Source organism: Emydura macquarii, unplaced genomic scaffold (genome assembly GCF_026122565.2).
Source record: "Emydura macquarii macquarii isolate MOO-44397 ecotype Brisbane River unplaced genomic scaffold, CSIRO-AGI_Emac_v2 contig_1253, whole genome shotgun sequence".
NCBI classification, from domain to species: domain Eukaryota; kingdom Metazoa; phylum Chordata; order Testudines; family Chelidae; genus Emydura; species Emydura macquarii.
The window spans coordinates 4,515,235-4,533,893 of record NW_027131390.1 but is presented as its reverse complement, the minus strand read 5'-3'; the positions used below and the strand labels follow the sequence as shown (position 1 = coordinate 4,533,893).

At 43.0% G+C, this 18,659-nt stretch overlaps 1 protein-coding gene across 1 annotated transcript in view; it reads right to left on the bottom strand.

Moving 5' to 3' along the window:
* Window positions 1-18,407, bottom strand: part of SLC9A6 (solute carrier family 9 member A6) — a 33,326-nt gene extending 14,919 nt beyond the window's left edge. Inside the window, exons 1-6 of the mRNA XM_067548062.1 lie at window positions 18,082-18,407; window positions 7,971-8,170; window positions 7,517-7,594; window positions 6,373-6,449; window positions 4,380-4,492; window positions 1,882-1,987 (exon numbers count right to left, since the gene is read on the bottom strand). Coding sequence (XP_067404163.1) covers window positions 1,882-1,987; window positions 4,380-4,492; window positions 6,373-6,449; window positions 7,517-7,594; window positions 7,971-8,170; window positions 18,082-18,382 — 875 coding nt within the window. The 5' untranslated portion in view covers window positions 18,383-18,407. The remainder of the gene's footprint in view (window positions 1-1,881; window positions 1,988-4,379; window positions 4,493-6,372; window positions 6,450-7,516; window positions 7,595-7,970; window positions 8,171-18,081) is intronic.
* Between the last annotated feature and the right edge of the window lie 252 nt (window positions 18,408-18,659).

The window sequence follows — 18,659 nt, the reverse complement described above, 5'->3', positions numbered from 1 at the left end:
TAGCTGTTGGGTGGTCAGGCTGAGCTTTGCGTGATGCCCATGGGTCCCAAGGAGGCCAATGTGTGGGAAAAGATCTCTGGAAAAACAGTTTCATTTGTTTTAACCACTCCTTCATGGTTTTGGACCAGTGATTTGGAGGAAGATACTGACTCCCTTCTGATCAAGGATGAGCGGTATGGGGAGAAAACTTCTCCCTGCATGACATCCTCGTCATCACTGGAGAGTGGAGTGGCGATGGGCGAGATTGATAATTGAGATGCCTGTCGCTTGGGTTGATATGTCATTGCCGTAAGGAGGGGAATGTGATGGAGGAGTATCCTCCTGTGTGCGGTGCTGCGGCTGTTGCTTCGGTGCAGTTGGTACTGAGGTGGTCTTTTCGATCTGCACCGTGGTCAGTACAATAAATTTGGTTTTGGCCTTCTTCAGTGCCGATGACGGTGTTGATGGTGGTGGCATCCGTGCCGTGGTGGATTTCGGCACTGTGTTGGCCAGTGTTGACAGTGCTATGACAGACTCCGGTTTGCGACTCGGCACTCTTGATGTCTTCTTAGTGCTGCCAGTGCTGGAGGTAGTCGGGGCATCAACTGTGCTCCCCTGTGAGGTGGTCAGTACAGGGAGTAAAGATCTAGCCGGAGATCACTCTCTTTTTGGCATGTCTCTGCCAGGCGAGGTCGGTGCTCTTTTCCTCCTCTCAATTGAGGTTTGAGCCATATCCCTGCCCTTTTCCCTGGTATCAGGTTCGGAGGGAGGTTGGAGTGATTTCTCCATAAGTATGAGTTTCAGGCGAAGATCTCTGTCTCGCCTGGCTCTCACCTTAATGGTTAGTGCGATGGGTGCACTTGGCTGGGATATGTCCCTCTCTGAGGCACCTGACACAGAGAACGTGTCCATCGGAGACCAGGATTGCATCTCTGCAGGATTTGCATCTTTGGAATCCTGGTGATCCAGGCATTTTGAAAAGACGAATGACCCCTCACACACACTTTTGCCCCCCCCCCAAACTATACCTTATCTTAACTAACTTATCCTATGACTAAACCTACAAATAAAACTCTCTCTAAAACTAACTATCTTCGGTTTTATTCTCAGGCAAAGAGAGTGCTATGGAGCTCCATCCCAGGCTGAGGACGGTTGAGAAGGAACTGAGGGGTTCGAGCTACGCGAGCGGTGGTTGAGGCGCCAATGGCGCCATGAGACACCCTCTGCACAGGCACTGTTGCAGAAATCTCTGATCAACGGCACCTGGACACACCGACACCTGAAGTGGAGCACCCACAGGGACCACACTCGAAGAAAAATATGTTACACCCGCAGAAAAGTTTGAAAGCATTCATTTGATTTAGGGAGACACTGAATTTCTGGTACTGGTGCTCTCAGTCCAGGATATTAATGACAGTTGCAACAACTCTCTTCTTCTCAATTCAGTGGGAGGTGGAAGGCGAAAGGAAGCAGCTGCTCTCCCAAGTATTTCCACTAGAGGAAAAGCAAGTGTGTGTGGGTGGAGAATTCTTTAAGAGTGATCTCATCCATGAGTAGCATTAGCAGGAGCCCACAGTGAAAGAGCAGACATGTTGTTCCTTTTTCACATTACAGGTGGGTGTTAAGATTCCCTATTGACTGAGCCAATAGGCAAAAAAATAAAACATGCACTGTAACAGCTATCAGTATGGTCTCAGTGTTGCTTTCAATTCCCAATAGCAGTCGTTCATTGTGAGGCTAACTAGAAGGTGATTAATACAAAGGATTGTATTGAGAGGATTAGTAACAAATTCTGATTATTGTAAATATTGATATTCCTATTTTCTCCGATGCAAGACCAGGTGATTTTTAAATGTCTAACATGTGACATACATAACAATTAAAAAAACAGAACACACTTACGAAGACAGCACTATGGCAACGGCATCATTGAGGACGCTTTCGCCAAAGAGAAGGGCATACAGCTCAACATCAACCTGAAGCTCATGGAATATGGCAAGAACAGTCACTGACAAACAGAAAAATAGAGAAACATTTAAAAGGTGCCATTATTTTTTATTAAAGCAAACTTGTCCTTTTTAGAATTCTGCCTTCATTTGTAATTTACTAGTCTACTTCTCAGTGTAGCAATGCTTCATGCAGCCTTTGCTACTTTGCCTCCTAAACTCTGTGTTTTCTACGGTTTACATCTTTTTTTACATACAGAATTAGGATCTGTTTCCTCCCGGTATGACGCAGCATTTGGAGTCCTTTTTTAATTCTACCTTAATCTCAGAGAAGTTCTGATTTTATGATAAGATCCTAGAAATGCTGGTTAATAGTGATATGGACCGCCATCAAGTAAAATACAAGTACGCCTAGAATTTTGGGGTTATCTGGAAAAGACAAAACAATGGGCCAAATTCTGCTTTCAGTTACTGTGGTTTTAAGCAGTGTAATGGAGATCAGAATTTGATCTCTTGTTTCTCCAACTATTTGACTCCAAGTCGGTAATGAAAATGCACCAAATTTTACGTAAGAACATTTTGAATAAGCAAGATGTCATGTACTGCAATCCTTGCTCTTGTGTCATGCAAAGTCACACTGAGGCATTTCTCACTGAGGATTGGACTAATACAATGTGACTGTCCTAAAAGCCCTTTTAAAACAATTACCATAAGAAAGGCAGGAAACTCAAATGTGCATATATAAGGGGGTTTTAACCCATTTACACACAAACAAAGGCATTCATTGATTGATGTGAGATTAAAATCCAAATAATCCTTTATCCAGGTTGAAGCAGCATAGGTCTCAGTGACCAAATACAGGCCCCAGTTCAAGAAAACATGCTCATTCCAGAAGGTTGCTAATGCAGAAACTTCATTTTAAGCATGTGTGTAAGTTCCATTGAAGTCAATGAGACATAAGCATGTGCTTAACTGCTTTCCTGAATGGGGGCCTTAAAGAGATCCATTTGTTAAGCACTAATTGTGTGCTTGCACTGCAGAAGACAGACAGTCCCTGCCCAGAATTCACAGCCTAAACATATGGACAACACAAAACACACTGGGAGAAGAAGCTGGGAAAGGATTTGAGTTCATATTTTAAAGTGTCCTATTAAGGGGTAACTGCCAGTATTACTTGACTGCATTTACTGTACAGGCACAACTTTTACAGGAAATTGAAAAATACTATGATACCGTACAGTAATGATCCAAAACAATGTAGTTACTCTGTGCCAAGAAGTTATGTTTTGGACCATGATTATAGGATGCTATGGTGGTTCTTTTATTTTATTTATTTTTTTTTTAAACAGAAAGTAATTGATGGATGAGATGCGGAGGTAGGAATCAAAATTCATCGGGCAAGAATAACCATGGGTATTCATTTTATTGCTCGGTTTGAGAAAAAGACATAGGCATTGCACACGAACAAAATCTGCCCAGCCTGTACAACACAGCATGTCAATATCAGCTTCTAAACAGGTCTACCAGGATATGTCTACACGGCATCTGGGAGGGTGCTTCCTTTTAGCTAGCTTGCTAAAAATAGCATCGTGGCCACAAAGGCACAGGCCACACACCTGAATGCAATCCTGCCTGACCCCCTGGATACATACTCGGGTGGCTAGCCCAAACAAACTCACCTGTGCCACTGCAGCCACACTGCTATTTTTAGTGCACTAGCTCGAACAAAGCCAGTGAGTGTCGGTCCACCCGCACAGAAAAGCGCCCTCCCAGATGCTGTGGAGACACACCATAAGGGCTGCTATAATTTAGGAGGCAGAGCTAGGCTGCAGTGTCTCAGACTCCTGAAGGATTTACGCAAATGTGCTGAGGAGTAAGGCAGCAAAGGAGGAAATCTGAGTTCTACTCATTCAGACAGAAAAAGGCTATTATTTTGCCCTGTGATCTTAGATTAGATTACATTGATAAGTAAAAACGTGACGAAGACAGTTAACAAACAAAGAACCTTGTTGCACTCAAGTATAACAATACTTAGCATTTGTACAGCACTTTGTAAATCAAAAGAGCTTTGCAAACTGGGAATAAGATTTTTTTTTAAATAATCACTATTGTGCTTGTTATGGATAGTCAGTTCATATATTAGATTCAGACCAAAAAAATCTATCCATGCAAAACTTTGAGGATAGAGATTGTTTAGCACATACCCTGAAAACACCCTGAATTCACACACTTTAAGCAGTGCTGATTGCTTGCACAGGGTGCTGGAAGCTAAGATCTGCCACACTCACTGTGATCTCGGGATGGAGATCAATTTTATCCCTAAAAACCTGTCATAATTTGCTTAAACTCCAAAAATCAGAAAAAGATGCCATAAGCCACACATCTCTCTTCCCACAACCCGAAACAGAACAGTACTTTGATAATATGTGTAGAAAGACAATAATCATAACATACCTGGGTCAGTAGCTGATACTATAGCACCAAACAACAGACAGTCTGTAAAGTAAAAATCTCCTCCAAGTTGCCCGGTTACTTTCATCAGTGCTACACAGCCATACATGATTGACCTGTTGAATAAGCAGAGACATGGCTGGATATTTGAAAAGCAAGTGAATATTGTTTTAACAATGAAATTCCCATGAATTAGCAAATGTAACCCATAACGTTACCCAAATATACAATATTTTATTTAATATTTATATTAAACAAGAACCACGGAGTTTGACAGGTTGGGCTGTGATCATAGATGGGAGCAAATCTGCAAAGTGCTAAGCGCCCTCAACTGCCATTAAATCAAGACACAGTGCTGTACATGTGGTTAGCAGCAAATGGATTTAACATCTGAACTACTCCATGCATAAAGCTACTTAATAAATACAGTTGTACAGGATAAATATGTCAGCAGCTTGTGGAATGTGTGACACAGACCATCTCACCTCCGACATCTCACAAGTGGTTTAATTTCTACAATGGTTTATATGACTGGTTCATGTAATGACATTACACTGACTTTTGAACAAGCCCCACTTTCTTTTTTCCTTTCTCATTCTCTCTCTCTATTTTTTTTTTTTTTTTTTTTTTTTTTTTTTTTAAAAGACAAGTCTATATGGAGGCTGAGGTTGCTTTGATCTACCACAATCTCCTCTGGAGAACACTATTAATTCTCACATTTTTACTACTTAGAATTAGTTCTCTCTGTCTGTATAAATAAATAATACTAAATAGAATCACAGCGTGACATAACCAACACTATCCGGGAGCATATCCAAGCTGCATTAACTTGCCAATTTAACACATCACAGTAATTCTCCCACTCTCATGCAATGTTCTAAGGGACATTTTCAAACACAAATTTGTTTCAGCTACTGCTGTGTATGCACATATTGTATCTAGTGGCTAAATGGCATTACATCACTAATCACAGGTTACATCAAACACAGCATGTGTGGGGGAAGGGGAAGATATGAGATAGTTGGCTTCCTGGAGAAAAGAAAGAAGGGAAAATCTACTGTTTAATTCAATAGTCGTATCCTGTGTTACTTAGAGCAACTGCTTCTATCCAGGAAGTACTTCCATATCTTTCAGACAAAGAAAATTTAAAAAGTAAATTACTTTTTTTTTTTTTTTTAAGTTTACATCATCTTGTAGGTTTCTGATGCATTTCTCCAGTCTAGTAACATTGTGTCCTACCACGTACTAGAAGAATGGATCGCAGCACAGCAGTATTCTGTACTGCTCCTGACACAACTTTCAAAGCCCTTATTCCCTCAGGAAGTTTTTCTACTGCTAAAACTAAAACTACGCTTGTAGAAACCTCTGATCTTAGGCCAAGTATTACAGTTCAGGTGTTTTGGTTTTTTTTTTTTTTTTTAAACTGCTATGCAGTTTGTGTGGACCTCTATATTTCATACTAGCGCCTCACTAATCACTTATATCTACCAATTCTTTTATTGTTCCATTCACGTAAGTAATATCGGATATTTAAAGACCTGTGAAAATCTCTGGAGACCTTTAAATCCAATTTAGTATTTTTATATCAATATTCTATTTATTGCAGTAATAACTAGAAACCAAAAAATACAGTAAAATATTTATCAGACCCTAACTGATCTTCAACACCTCTGAAAGGTAAGCAAATAGTATTAATTCTTCCTTTAAAGATACTGAGACAGGGAGGTTAAATACCTTGTCAGAGTTGGGATTAGAACTCAGGAATCCTAGGTCTAAGTCTTGTACTCAGATCATATCACTCCATCTTGTTCCACATTAAAGGTATGTCTACACTGCAAGTGAAGATGTGATTATAGACTGGGTAGACATATCCGTACTAGCTTTAATCTAGCCAGCATGGGTAGCAACAGCACTGCAGATGTGCTGGCACATGCTAACAACCAAAGTATGAGCCCTCCATATTGCCAAAGCCCGTGGATGGACTTCAAATGCTCACCCTATCACAAAACAGGAGATAGCCGTTCCAAGAAAAGCATATGCTAGGATTGACCCCAAGTTTCTGAAGAAATGCCTCTAGAAGAGAAAAAATACACTGCATTACAATTTTGTTTTCAAATTGTACATTCCTCATACTTTATATATTAAGGTAATGCTGTCAACATCTCGACTTACACTTTGATTGTAAGTTCTTTGGGGCAATAAAAGTGTGCTTATGCAGCACCTAGCACAGTGGGGCCCGGGGCCCAGATCCCTGACTTGACCCCAGATGCTACTGCACTATTACTAATAATAAATACTAAAAATTAACAAATGGTTTTCTTTTAGCAGCTTGTTTAGCAGATTGCCCTTGCAGAGGGCTGGGGGATTTCCAAGCTTGGAAGGATTGTTTCCTTTTATATGAGCCAAACAGGATCATGTTTCCTTCCTTACATATCAGCACTTCAGAGATTTGGCTGGTACAATGAACAACCTGTTGCTCATTTCAAACCTGCAAAAAACTTCACATGACCTAATTTTATCTAAGTGCTTGTAAATGGTTTGTAACAGCTGCCTCCTGGGAAACTCCTGAGGAAGCTTAAGGCCAAAGGCCCAGTTCCCCTACCTCTGCTTTTTGTAATCTTGATAAAAAAGGCTGCATTATCTTCTGGATCTCAAGAGGAAGCATACACAATATGCCAACACATACTGGACCCAAGTCTCTGACATGGCTATAGTTTCCATTTCCCCTATCTTCATTGCTTTTTACGGGAACTCCCATAACTGATCCTTTATGCTTGTGTCTCTTGGAGAGGGACATAGACAGAAATTCTACAATGGATCAGGCAGATTAACACCCTCACATCTAAGCACAAACTTCGACAAAAATTGGAGATTTTAGAGAAAGATTATTGAAGTCATAATTATGTATTTTTCAGCTTTTTTTCCTTTTTTGTACATACATCACAATATAGGACAGCATAAGAATATCTATACTTAGTCACTATGGCAATGACCTCTCTAGAAATAACTAAGACAAAACAAAGTACAGTCTACTGTAAATAAGGCCTGATGACCTTTGTTCTGTATGGCTGCACTTCCACAACTACACTCATTTTAAACACTGACAATCTTCAAATAAAGTGAAATGTAATGAGACATACCCTTTTTAAGCTGTATCCTGCATAAAATATAATTGGAGGAAGTAAGATATTGAAAAATACTTCAGGATCAAAAGTCACCTGTTTAAAAAAAAATATGTTGACGTTAAGATTTCATGAGACAAAATAGATCACAGTAATCAGAATATGTTGCATATTTTATATATAATCAGACAAGATAGTCTTGTAATTTTCATGCCAAACTAACAAGAGTAATATGAAATGCAATCCTGTAATTTGTACTTTTTACAATAAAATTAGCTACTGCAATTACAATATTTACAATATATTAAATGTTCTAGTTTACAGTTTGGGCCTAATCCTGTCCACATTGCAGCTGAAAACAAAGCTCCTATCAATGGCAAAGGGAATAGAACTGGGCCCATTTAACAAATCCTCTCTTGACCATTTGCCAAGAGCTATTGCATGCAAAGTTCCCAAACGCTAAGGAGCTCACCTTTCTCAGCATTTCGTTATCTTGAACATTATTAAGTTCATGAGGGCTGATTTCCCCCTTCAGGGTATACTCATAATATTTCCCACTAACATTTACTAACAAAGTAGCTGGACTGGTCTGCACTTGGCAACTTAAGGTCACATTATTAACGTCACTGGGAACATGAATTCCATAGCGAAGGATGACGCCCATCAGAACACCTGGAAATAAAGACACAACGTTAGCCATGAAACGTCTGTAAATTCCACCAAGAGATGTGGAAGACACACTCTATATTTCTGCTGGCTCCTCACCAGCTTCTCAGAGCTGTGAAACCCAAAACCTCTTTTAAAAAAGAAAATTCATCAGAACTTCTTCCTAGTGTACTGACCTGAAGAATGCATCTATTGGGAGCACGCTGCTTCTTGAGGGTGGACAGAATTAGCATTTCCTAGGATGCAGCTACTGCATCCAGGAAACACACACCTCTGTGTGACCACACAAACCACATACATCCCACTGACTGGAAACTCCCATGTATAAACAGTTCATACATGGAAACTCCCATATATACACTGGTTCCCATGTGCATTCTTTTTAGAGTGAGGAACACTTCAGTATTAAGTGTTAGGGAACAGTAAAAGCTTTAGAGGATCGAAAGATTTCTAAGCAGGATAAAAGGTCTCTTCCAGGTTGATAAAAAGGGCAGTATCACTACTAGAATTCTAGGTGGACATCAGTACTGCCGAGGGAGCCATTTTTGCAGCATGCACACTGGTTTGGTTCATACCCTCTGGACACCTGAAAGCTACAAATGATAAATGGCTCCTAATTTTGCTAACCCGCTATCAACTTCCCATTGTACTGAACCAGCATTTATGGACCTTGTTCCTGAGTCATTTGTCCACCCCTGGGCAATGATTTTAGGAAGTCAGAGACAAAGGATAGTCTTGTAGTTAAGGTACTAGATGCTAAGGAGACATGGGTTTGATTCCCTGCTCTACCACAGTCTTCCTGTGTGACCTCTGCAGAGTAAAATTGTCAGTATCCCATCCATTAATATATAAAATAAATAAATATAAATTCAGCTTGAGGCAGATACCCAGCATGAAAAATTTCAGTCTGAATGGCTAGAATTTAACAAAATTATAAGCAACTGAAAATAGGGTCCTATAATGGCAAGTGTTGGGTAACCTAAATAATAGATTGGGAATATAAACAAGTCTCAGGGGAAGATACCAAAAGTGTGTAGACTTCAGAGGAAAGGAATTGTATTTACACAGGAAAGTGTGGTATTCCACTTCCATGCAATGTATTCCGCAATACTTATATGTGCCGCCTTCAAACAGAAAACTTACATTGAAAGTTAATTGCTAAGAGAAAACAAAGATCTATAAAGCATTAGTGCAACCACAATTTCAGAAATAACACTACATCAGATCACCCAAGAGCGTTTCCAGTTCACCTCCGAGAATAGGGAATGATTATTACGTCCCTTTGAAGCATCGTCTCTATTTCTATAGTCCACTATTGGCAAAGCACAGCCCAGACTGAACTATACACTAAACACTTCTTGCATATGCCCCACAGACTGTAGTCGATCAGTAATTTTATCAGACTAGAATGTGAGCATATGGTGATGCAGAACAGTTGTAACCACACACAGAAAGAGAACTGCACAGCGTCCTTCAATGCATACTGTGAAACTTCCCATATTTAGGTTCTGATTTCCAAAGATCATCTTCTTTAGCACATCATTTTCCACCTGAAAAGTGGAATTTACCAGTGGTCAAGATGGCCAGCACAAGACCCACACCCCACTGGGGCTACATAGGGGGAAGTCACAGGCAAAGCAAGGATGTCAGCATGCCCCCTCATAGCATACAAGCTGAAACAGGGGGTTGTGATAGAGTGGGCCATGGCAGGAGACTGCAGGATCAGCTACTGGCAGAGATCCAATGGTCCCGGATTAGGCATATATGTATTTCACCTCTGTAATTCTCCCACTCTTCTCCTGCATAGCTACTGGGGCTTTAAGCCAGAGCAGTGCATTTCACCCACAGCCAGCAGCTCTCTCAGTTCAATTTTGCTTTATCTTGGCAACTCTGGGGCACAGAACTGCCCTCACAATAAGAGAGACCCAGCAGGAAGAGAGTCAGGCCTTTAGCAAACAAGAACACTCTCAGTTTGAGCAGCAACAGCAGATTGCTCATTATACATTCTACTCTTGCCTAGGACTAGGGAGAGCATGTCTGACAAGGATACTTTTTATAGGGCAGTTCAAAGAACAAGTAATCAATATGGGACACCAACAAGATACCTTGTTATGTATTTTTTAGCTAGTTTTAGTTCCCTTGTTTTAGCTAGTTTTAGCTCCCGATACTTACTATAAAAATAAAATTAAGGAAGTGAAGAAATCAAGGATACAACCCACCAGGATGTCTTAATACACACTGACTTCAGTACTTGCAGTGAGGGGACAGAAGAAGTATATCTGCCATAGAAAAAAGAGTGCCCTGCATTCCTTTCATATAGAAAACACTGCATCTTTTACGTAATACTCAAAGAAACAAAGGTATTCAACATTTTTCCACTAGAGTAAGAACCTTAAAGAGCTGTTTATTGCACAAACTCACCAGTTACACTGAAGGTCAGTTTAAACACAAAAGCAAAGTGACTGAGAATTAATCAGAGGGGCTCCAAGAATAAAGTAGTTTTTGTTAAGTTTTTGCCCTGGCCCAGATTTTTCAAGTATGCACAACAGCTAGTACCCAAAGAGAAATCTGACTGGGCTGACGTATGGGATGTTAGACCCCTCTTGGTATTCACAACATATATTTTCTTGAAAAGAGATGATTTTAGGACTGTCATGTATTTCTGAAACTGTAAAAATAACCATCAACCTTGTCTCAGTACAAGCCAGGAGGTTCATACAGTGATCATTTTTAACATCAAGACCTACCAACTTCAAAAATAAGATCCTCCACAGGACACCCTGCTTTGTGAAATTTTAAGGGATCTTGTCTTCATCTGCTGCTCCACATCTTAATATTCGGTATAAAGCAGTGCTTCATTTGATTAAGATGGTTTGTTAGCAGGTGCCTTTCTGCACTTTGCAGTCCAATTGAAGCAGGTCTGTACACGACCCGTGCACATATGAACAATTTAGAGACATCTTAACAGTACTGGCTGCTAAGTAAAAATTCCCCTACACCTGTTGCTCCTTGCAATATTGTGCCAAATAAATCTCTGGTTCCATTAGGAAAGCAGGAGATGGAAAGTAATAGATAAACCTATCGCATTTGCTAAGAAGACCATCCAAGGCCTAAAGGTATCTTCTGTGTGTTACCAGAGTGAAGAGTCTGAAAGACGGCATGGTAAGGAGCAAAAATAAGTGCCCTTACTGACCCCTTATTATAAACAGAATCACTCAATTGTATGCAAAACACACACACACACACACACACAAATCAACACAAGAATGAGAGCTCAAGCACCCTGGGTCTGAATTGGTGGGTGACACATCCTCAGTTTTAAATGCAGATTTGTCATTCAGATTTACCTATTAGGAACTGAGAGGGACAACACTGCTATCCCCAACACAGACCTTTTTTGACAATGGTCTCATGTTACACTGAAGATGCATACTGAAACATGGGACCCACCTAGGCAAAATCCTGCTTGGCTTGCATTGATTTTAGGTGTAACTGACCCTCTCAATATAAATCTTGTGTCTACAAGATAGCATTAGTTTGAAGTGCCAGGGAGAAATGCCTGGATGGCAATAAACTTCAGAGAGACAAGATGGGTGAGGTAATATCTTTTATAGGACTAACTTCTGCTGGTGAGAGACACAAACTTTTGAGCTTACACAAAATGTCAGAGGGGTTAATGTTTGGCAATACTTATAAAAAAAACTCTCCCTGAATTTGGCACACCGATTGATGTTGGGAAGTCTGCTGACACAGAGAAGCAAGGGGGTAGAAAGTTTACAGGCAAGGATGGTAGATTAGTTGGATCATTTTGAAACAAGATGTTTAAACTAACTGTTTTCATCACATTTACATTTCTAATAAACAGTGGAGGCCCATAGGCATTTCAGGTGTTTCTGAATATTTCTGAGCTAGGGTTTAAAATTAAGATAATGGATTGTCTATGAACATAGCTTTAATGCTCCTAAATTTTGTGATGCCTGTGTTGTGAGAACTTAGTTTTAAACATCTGTGTGAAGCACAAAGACCATCAAAATGCTATTTTCCAATGTACTGAAATAATTCACTGCTGTGTCTATGTCCTTTATTGTAGGCAGACTTAAGCCTACAGCACAATTTATAAGACAGAAACAAATTAATCAAGAGAGAGAGAGGCTGGCTATAACTTACAGTGAAAATATGAACAAGCTGAACCCTAGCACTGTACTTTATTGGCAAGAGATGCACCTGAAAGAGACCAAATATCAGCGTTTTCTAATGGAATTAGCAGATAGATCAGATTCCTGAAAACCTACTTTGCCCAGAATCTGCTAACTCTTCACAATACCATCCAACTCAACATGCTACACCTGTCCTGGCGTCCTGTGTGCTTATTTAGCAGCTTTACAGTAACCAAACTCAAATTCTCACGGATCAGAAATACTGAGTCCGATTTACTTGAGAGTCTGAGGCCATACAGGCAAGATGAAGCTTAAGTAGTTTATTTTGTGCAGCTTTTAGCTTGCAGCTGTTGAGCAACGAGGCTCCTAACGGCCTTTACAGCACTTCAAGAGATTAGGCTTCATTTTTTCTAATTCCACACTTGTGATCAGTCTGCAAAGGAGGCAAATTTCCAATATTTCTCTATAAGTAGAGAATGGTTCAGGATTTTCTATGCAACCACTGAAGAGGTATGTATTTGGTGTTATTCATTCTGCTATTGATTCTCTAAATTCAGTTTAAGAAAACGCAAACAGAAAAAAAAAAAAAAAAGCACATTACAGATTAGTCTAGAATCCAAATTACATGTCTCATCCTCTAGAAATGAAGGGAGAGGAACACTGGGATACGATAAGGGGTAATGGTAGCACAAAGAAGAAGAAAACCTCAAGAGAGAAGTGAAGTCAAGAGAAGTCTGAAAAACTGGTGTAACTGCCATCTTGGCTGACACACCAGTGATCTCCAGAAATAAAGCATGAGCTACTACAGCATGAGCTAAAGAACTACAGTTCTCTAGTGAGCGCTATACCAACTCATATCCTCTGTGGATCAGGAGTCCTGTAACACACACAACTGTGGGTTACACTAGTTTTTGCCCACAGATCAATATTTTTTTGCACATCGATGGAAATAACCTTCTTTATCCCTTTGTTTTAAACTTAATTAGAAAATAGGGAGCCAACACCAAAGAACCTGAATACATAAAAATCACAACTTTTGGACAGTGTTTTCCATTTGTTTTTGTTGAAGACATTTGCAATACTATAGCTGCCAGCTTGAAGAGCTCAACCACAAACACCTAATCATGCAACGCCACTTAGAACTATGAACTGACAGGAAAACTGAAATCAGAGACATTTAATGTTAGCTACCATATTTAATACTGGAGGCTATTTTTCAATCCTAAACATGTACTCTGCAAGGGCTTGTCTAGATGAGGATTTGTGGTTGAGTTATAACATGACTGTTCCTTCTACCTCAACTTTAACTCTCTCTCTCTCTCTCTCTGTCCATACTCCTAAGACCCTCAATGGTGTGTTGGTTTCATCATGTCATCTCAACCCCCTTATTGGTTTCAATCATGACATCTCAATCGTGTTAATGCCCATGAAGCAGGGTTTCCAGAATTCCAGTACTGACCTAAATCAGTCCTCCAATGCTACTTACACAATGCACAACAAGGTCGTCTATCTGCCCATCTCCCAGCTCATGGTTCCTGAAATATCTACAACTACACTGCACCTTCCACAGATAACTCACTGAGAATTCTCAAAGGCTGTAGGAAGTATATCATCTCTCACTGCATCTAAGCCAAGCAATCCAGGCTCACAAACGGCTAACCAACATACCGGGAAGAAAGCTAACAAGTAGACAACAGAGAGATGGGGTGCTGCCTTCTGGCCCCATGGATTTCTGGAATCACTGAAGGGACGGATTCTGCAAATTTTCATTCCAGTGACTTTTCCAGGAACAATCCCCATGTGAATAGATAAGATATACCACAAAGCCATGCAAGATCAGCTTCATCCAGGAAGTCAGGGATGCTTGCCACAAATCACTGCATCTAACATGGTTGAATGCTGTGACAACATGGACACTGGGAGGCTGAACAAATCCTAGACACACGTCTATCTATAGAGCATGGATGCAATCCATCAGATCAGCTTTAATGGAGATATAGAACCCGAGTTAAAAACAAATGAGTTAACTCTTATGTAGACAAGGCGTGGCGTGGCATAGTTGAAATCACATAGCTAAATTCTGTAGCCCATTGGCCTTACCCTACCTATCCACTACAACCCCAAAATACAGTTAATACACTGCAGAGATCACAGACATAGTCTAATCAGTTATTGATTAGAAATGTTCAGTTCTGAGTGACACTCCATTAAAAAAAAACCCAAAAAGCCACAACATGGTCAGAGAGAGCGTGTTACATATATCCTTGTAGAAATTACACTTTTGGGAACCCATCTGACTATATTGTAAAAGGCTGGAAAGGATATTTTCCTGCACAGGACTGATTCTATACAGGCCACCTCACACCTCAAAGAATTATGCCTATTTTCCACTTGATTACTTCACTGTAACAAAGTATTCAGAGGTGGAACTACAACCTGGATGGCAAGTGCTCTTACCAGGTGAACCAGAATAGTTTCATTTGCTCAAAGACAAACACTATGGGGGACTTTTCCAAAATGACCTAAGAGATTTAGGTACACATGTCCCTCTGAAAGCACCCCCTTAAGTCAATGGGCTATGCATTGCTGAATTCCTCAAACACTTTTGAAAACATCATTTCAAGTGTCTGTCAAAATTTGGGATTTCTGAACCCCCAGTATAGATGCACTGCTCTGGTGCAAGTCCAACTTTACTGCAGCACAGATGAACTAGAGCAAAAATGCCTAATAGATAAGCCCTAACGTCAATTCCTACATCACTTCACACAGAAGAGGACCTCCTTTCTATCATTCATGTTCTGGCTACTTACAAAAGATGAACTGCATCTTCTTGATAGTCCATTTGTTATGGGGAAATATCATTCTGTAAGGCTACTTATTAACTGGTTTCCTTTCAATGGCATTTATAACAACAAACTGAACAGCTTTCAATGTAGGTGTCTGCAGAAAATATTCAAACTAAAATGAATTGATAGAAAAAGTAATGGAGAAGTCCTAGTGTGGCAAAACTACTTACAACAATACAAGCAGTACGAAAGAAGAGAGAGCCATATTTGGGACATATTTTAAAAATGCCTGATAACAGGCCACCTAAACAAGCATTTCTTCGGCAACCCCAGGGCCAGAGATGGAGAGGCCAATCTAGAGGCACAGTCGGTTGAAATAGCATTATTACATTTGCTTATAAAAGACATGGAAAAATGAGCCTAGGATAGGGATGACTGGTGGTGTGAGACTTCTGACTCATGCACCTTATGGTGCAGGAAGAATGATGTTGATGATAATGGTTTAACAATACTTAACACACTGAGTACTTTATGCTTCCAAGCGCAGTGCAATAATCTCCCTAACATGATAAGTATTATTGACATAGTAAAAATGGGGAAACTGACAGAGAGGCTGTGATTTGACTATAGTCTGAGTACAAGCCAGCCACAGAACAAGGATTAGAAACCTGGAATTCCATTGCTTGATGGAGATGTTCTTATTATATTGTAACAAATCCATTGCCACCTAGGACTTCTCTGGTCTCATCATGCTGCATCACAGAACTTAGTGAAGGCAGCGGTAAAGAACTAAGGTCATCTTGCCCTTTGTACAGTTTAGTTCTGTATTAGAAATAGCACTAATGCTCCAGGCCAGGATTTTGAAACATGATTAGTGATTTTGGGTGCCCAACTTGAGACATCTTAAAGGAGGCAGATTTTCAGCAGGAGGACGTTCAGCATTTTCTGAAACTCAGGACCCACTCTGGTGCCCTGAGCTGGGCACCCAGAATCACTAATCACTTTTTAAAACCTTGGCTCCGTTGACTTACACTTTCATTGATGAGAAGCTCTATGACCTTCACTGTACACTGAGATTCATGCAGGCAGAGCCACATTGATGTCCACTTCTATGAGACAAGCTGCAGGATTATACGTGCACCCTCTCAGTCACAAGCGTTAGTTGGTCAGGAATTCCATAAACACTTCAGTGTTGTTTCTTTTGAACATTCGATATGAGATCTCTACTATCAATACGATGTAATGTATCTTTTTCTTTTTTCTTTTTTTAAGAATAAGCTTATTTATATCAAGTAAATGACACGTTATACACACACTTCCCACGCAAAGAGCCTGGTCTAGAATCCGAGCAAGACTCCATTATCCTCTTTGCCTACTGCACCTTCCTTCCTCTGGTGTCAGAACCATGTGAAATCAGTTGTCACACAGAATGACACCTGCCCTCAGCAACGTTTTGAACAGGCCACCCCATCTTAAAAGACCACTTGCAATATTCCCAAGACCTCTTAGGTAAAATACAATTTCATGCAACTTTTAAAGTCACACCTCTGCTACTATATAGGCCTTTCAAGAATCTCTGGGTTAGGGTTAGATCGACCCCTCCTGGCCAGATCTTTCTTATGCAGGAAATGTGCCCAGCAGTGGGTGCTGAGGTTCAATAGATGTGGGTCCCCAATGAGTGCTAGGCTGGCGGCTCAGTGAAGGAGAGCCCAGGTGGGCATTTTCCTGGTCAGTCTCACCATAGATCCTGATCTTGTTTCACGAAGAAAATACATTACGGTAGATAACGGCCAGGCCAGTCCTGTGCACCGGTGCTGGGATAGGGAAGCTGGGTGGGTGTTATAGGATGAGGGACGCTGCGGGTTGGGTGCAGAGTGCACAGAGGGGTTGGCTCCGTGAGCAGGTGCTGGGTCTGAGTGGGTGCTGGAAGGACCTCTCATGGTGGTTCACATCCTGGCTGGTCTCATGCAGGCAGTGTGCCAGGGATGGGTCGGACTCAGTGGGTGGGAGCTGGGGGTGTTTGCTGGGCGGCTCTGAGGATGGTTGGGTCTTGGGTACCCTCTCCACAGATTGTTGCCAGGAGGATATTGTGCAGTCACCATGCCCAGCAGGGGGTGCCAGATGGGTGGGTAAGTGTTGGGGGGCAGTTCAATGGGTGGCTCTGGGTGGCTGGATGTTGTGTGGCAGTTCACTTACTGGATGCTGGGGGGGGGGGGGGGCCGCGGTGGTGTGTGTCTCTCACTGTAGACATGGCCAGGATGCTGTCCTGCAGGAAGTGCACCTGGGTGGCGGCTGCTATCAGCTGGTTGCCAACTTGCTGGGTGGCAGCCGGGTGTTGTGTGGAAGTTTGGGGGTGGAGAGTGCTGGTTATTGGGTGGGTGCTAGATGGGGGGGCTGGGTGGTACCTCAGGAGGTGGGTGCTAGATGGGGGGGCTCGGTGTTACCTCAGGAGGTGGGTGCTAGATGGGGGGGCTGGGTGGTACCTCAGGAGGTGGGTGCTAGATGGGGGGCTCGGTGGTACCTCAGGAGGTGGGTGCTAGATGGGGGGGCTGGGTGGTACCTCAGGAGGTGGGTGCTAGATGGGAGGGCTGGGTGGTACCTCAGGAGGTGGGTGCTAGATGGGGGGGCTGGGTGGTACCTCAAGAGGTGGGTGCTAGATGGGGGGGCTGGGTGGTACCTCAGGAGGTGGGTGCTAGATGGGGGGGGGCTGGGTGGTACCTCAGGTGGTGGGTGCTAGATGGGGGGGGGCTGGGTGGTACCTCAGGTGGTGGGTGCTAGATGGGGGGGGCTGGGTGGTAGCCCGGGGGGGGGCGTACTGGGGCTGGTTGCTAGGCAGCTGCCCGGGGGGGAGGTGCCGAGGATCGGTTGCTGGGGGGGGTGCTAAATGAGGGGGGCTGGGGGCTGGTTGCTAGGCAGCAGCCTGTGCGGGGCGGGGGGGAGGCAGGGGCAGCGGGCGGCAGCGGGCGCCCCTCACCGTAGATCATGGCCAGGCCGGTCTCGTGCAGGAAGCGCGCCCGGCGGTGCTTGAAGAGCCAGATGGTGAGGATGGTGAGGGTGAGCAGCAGGATGAAGATGAGGAGGTTGGCGCTGTCCTGCCGGTGGCTCTCCTCCGCCGCCTTCTCGGACACGATCTCCTCCTCCAGGGCCACGGGCCGGGCCGCCGCCTCCCCCCGCGCCGGGGCGCCCAGACCCGCCGCCGCCAGCAGCAGCAGCAGCAGCCGCCACCGCCGCAGCCCCCGCGCGGGCCGGCGCTCGGCCCCGCCGCGCAGCGCCATGGCTCCGGCTCGGTCCGCAGGGCCCGGCTCAGTGGCGAGCGGCGCAGCGGCAGGACCGGCGGGGAGCGGGCAGGGCTCGGCGCAGGCGCCGGGCGGGGCGGGGCCGGCGAGGGGCGGGGCCACAAGCGGGGGCGGACGGAGTAGAGAGCATAGCAGGGGCGCGAGTGGGCAGCGAGCGCCCCTCGCCGGGCCGGGCCGCTCCCCCTTTGCGCGAAGCCGGGATGCGTGGTGCCACAGCCGGGGGCAAGTTTCCTCTGTGTTGTGTCGACGTCGCTCG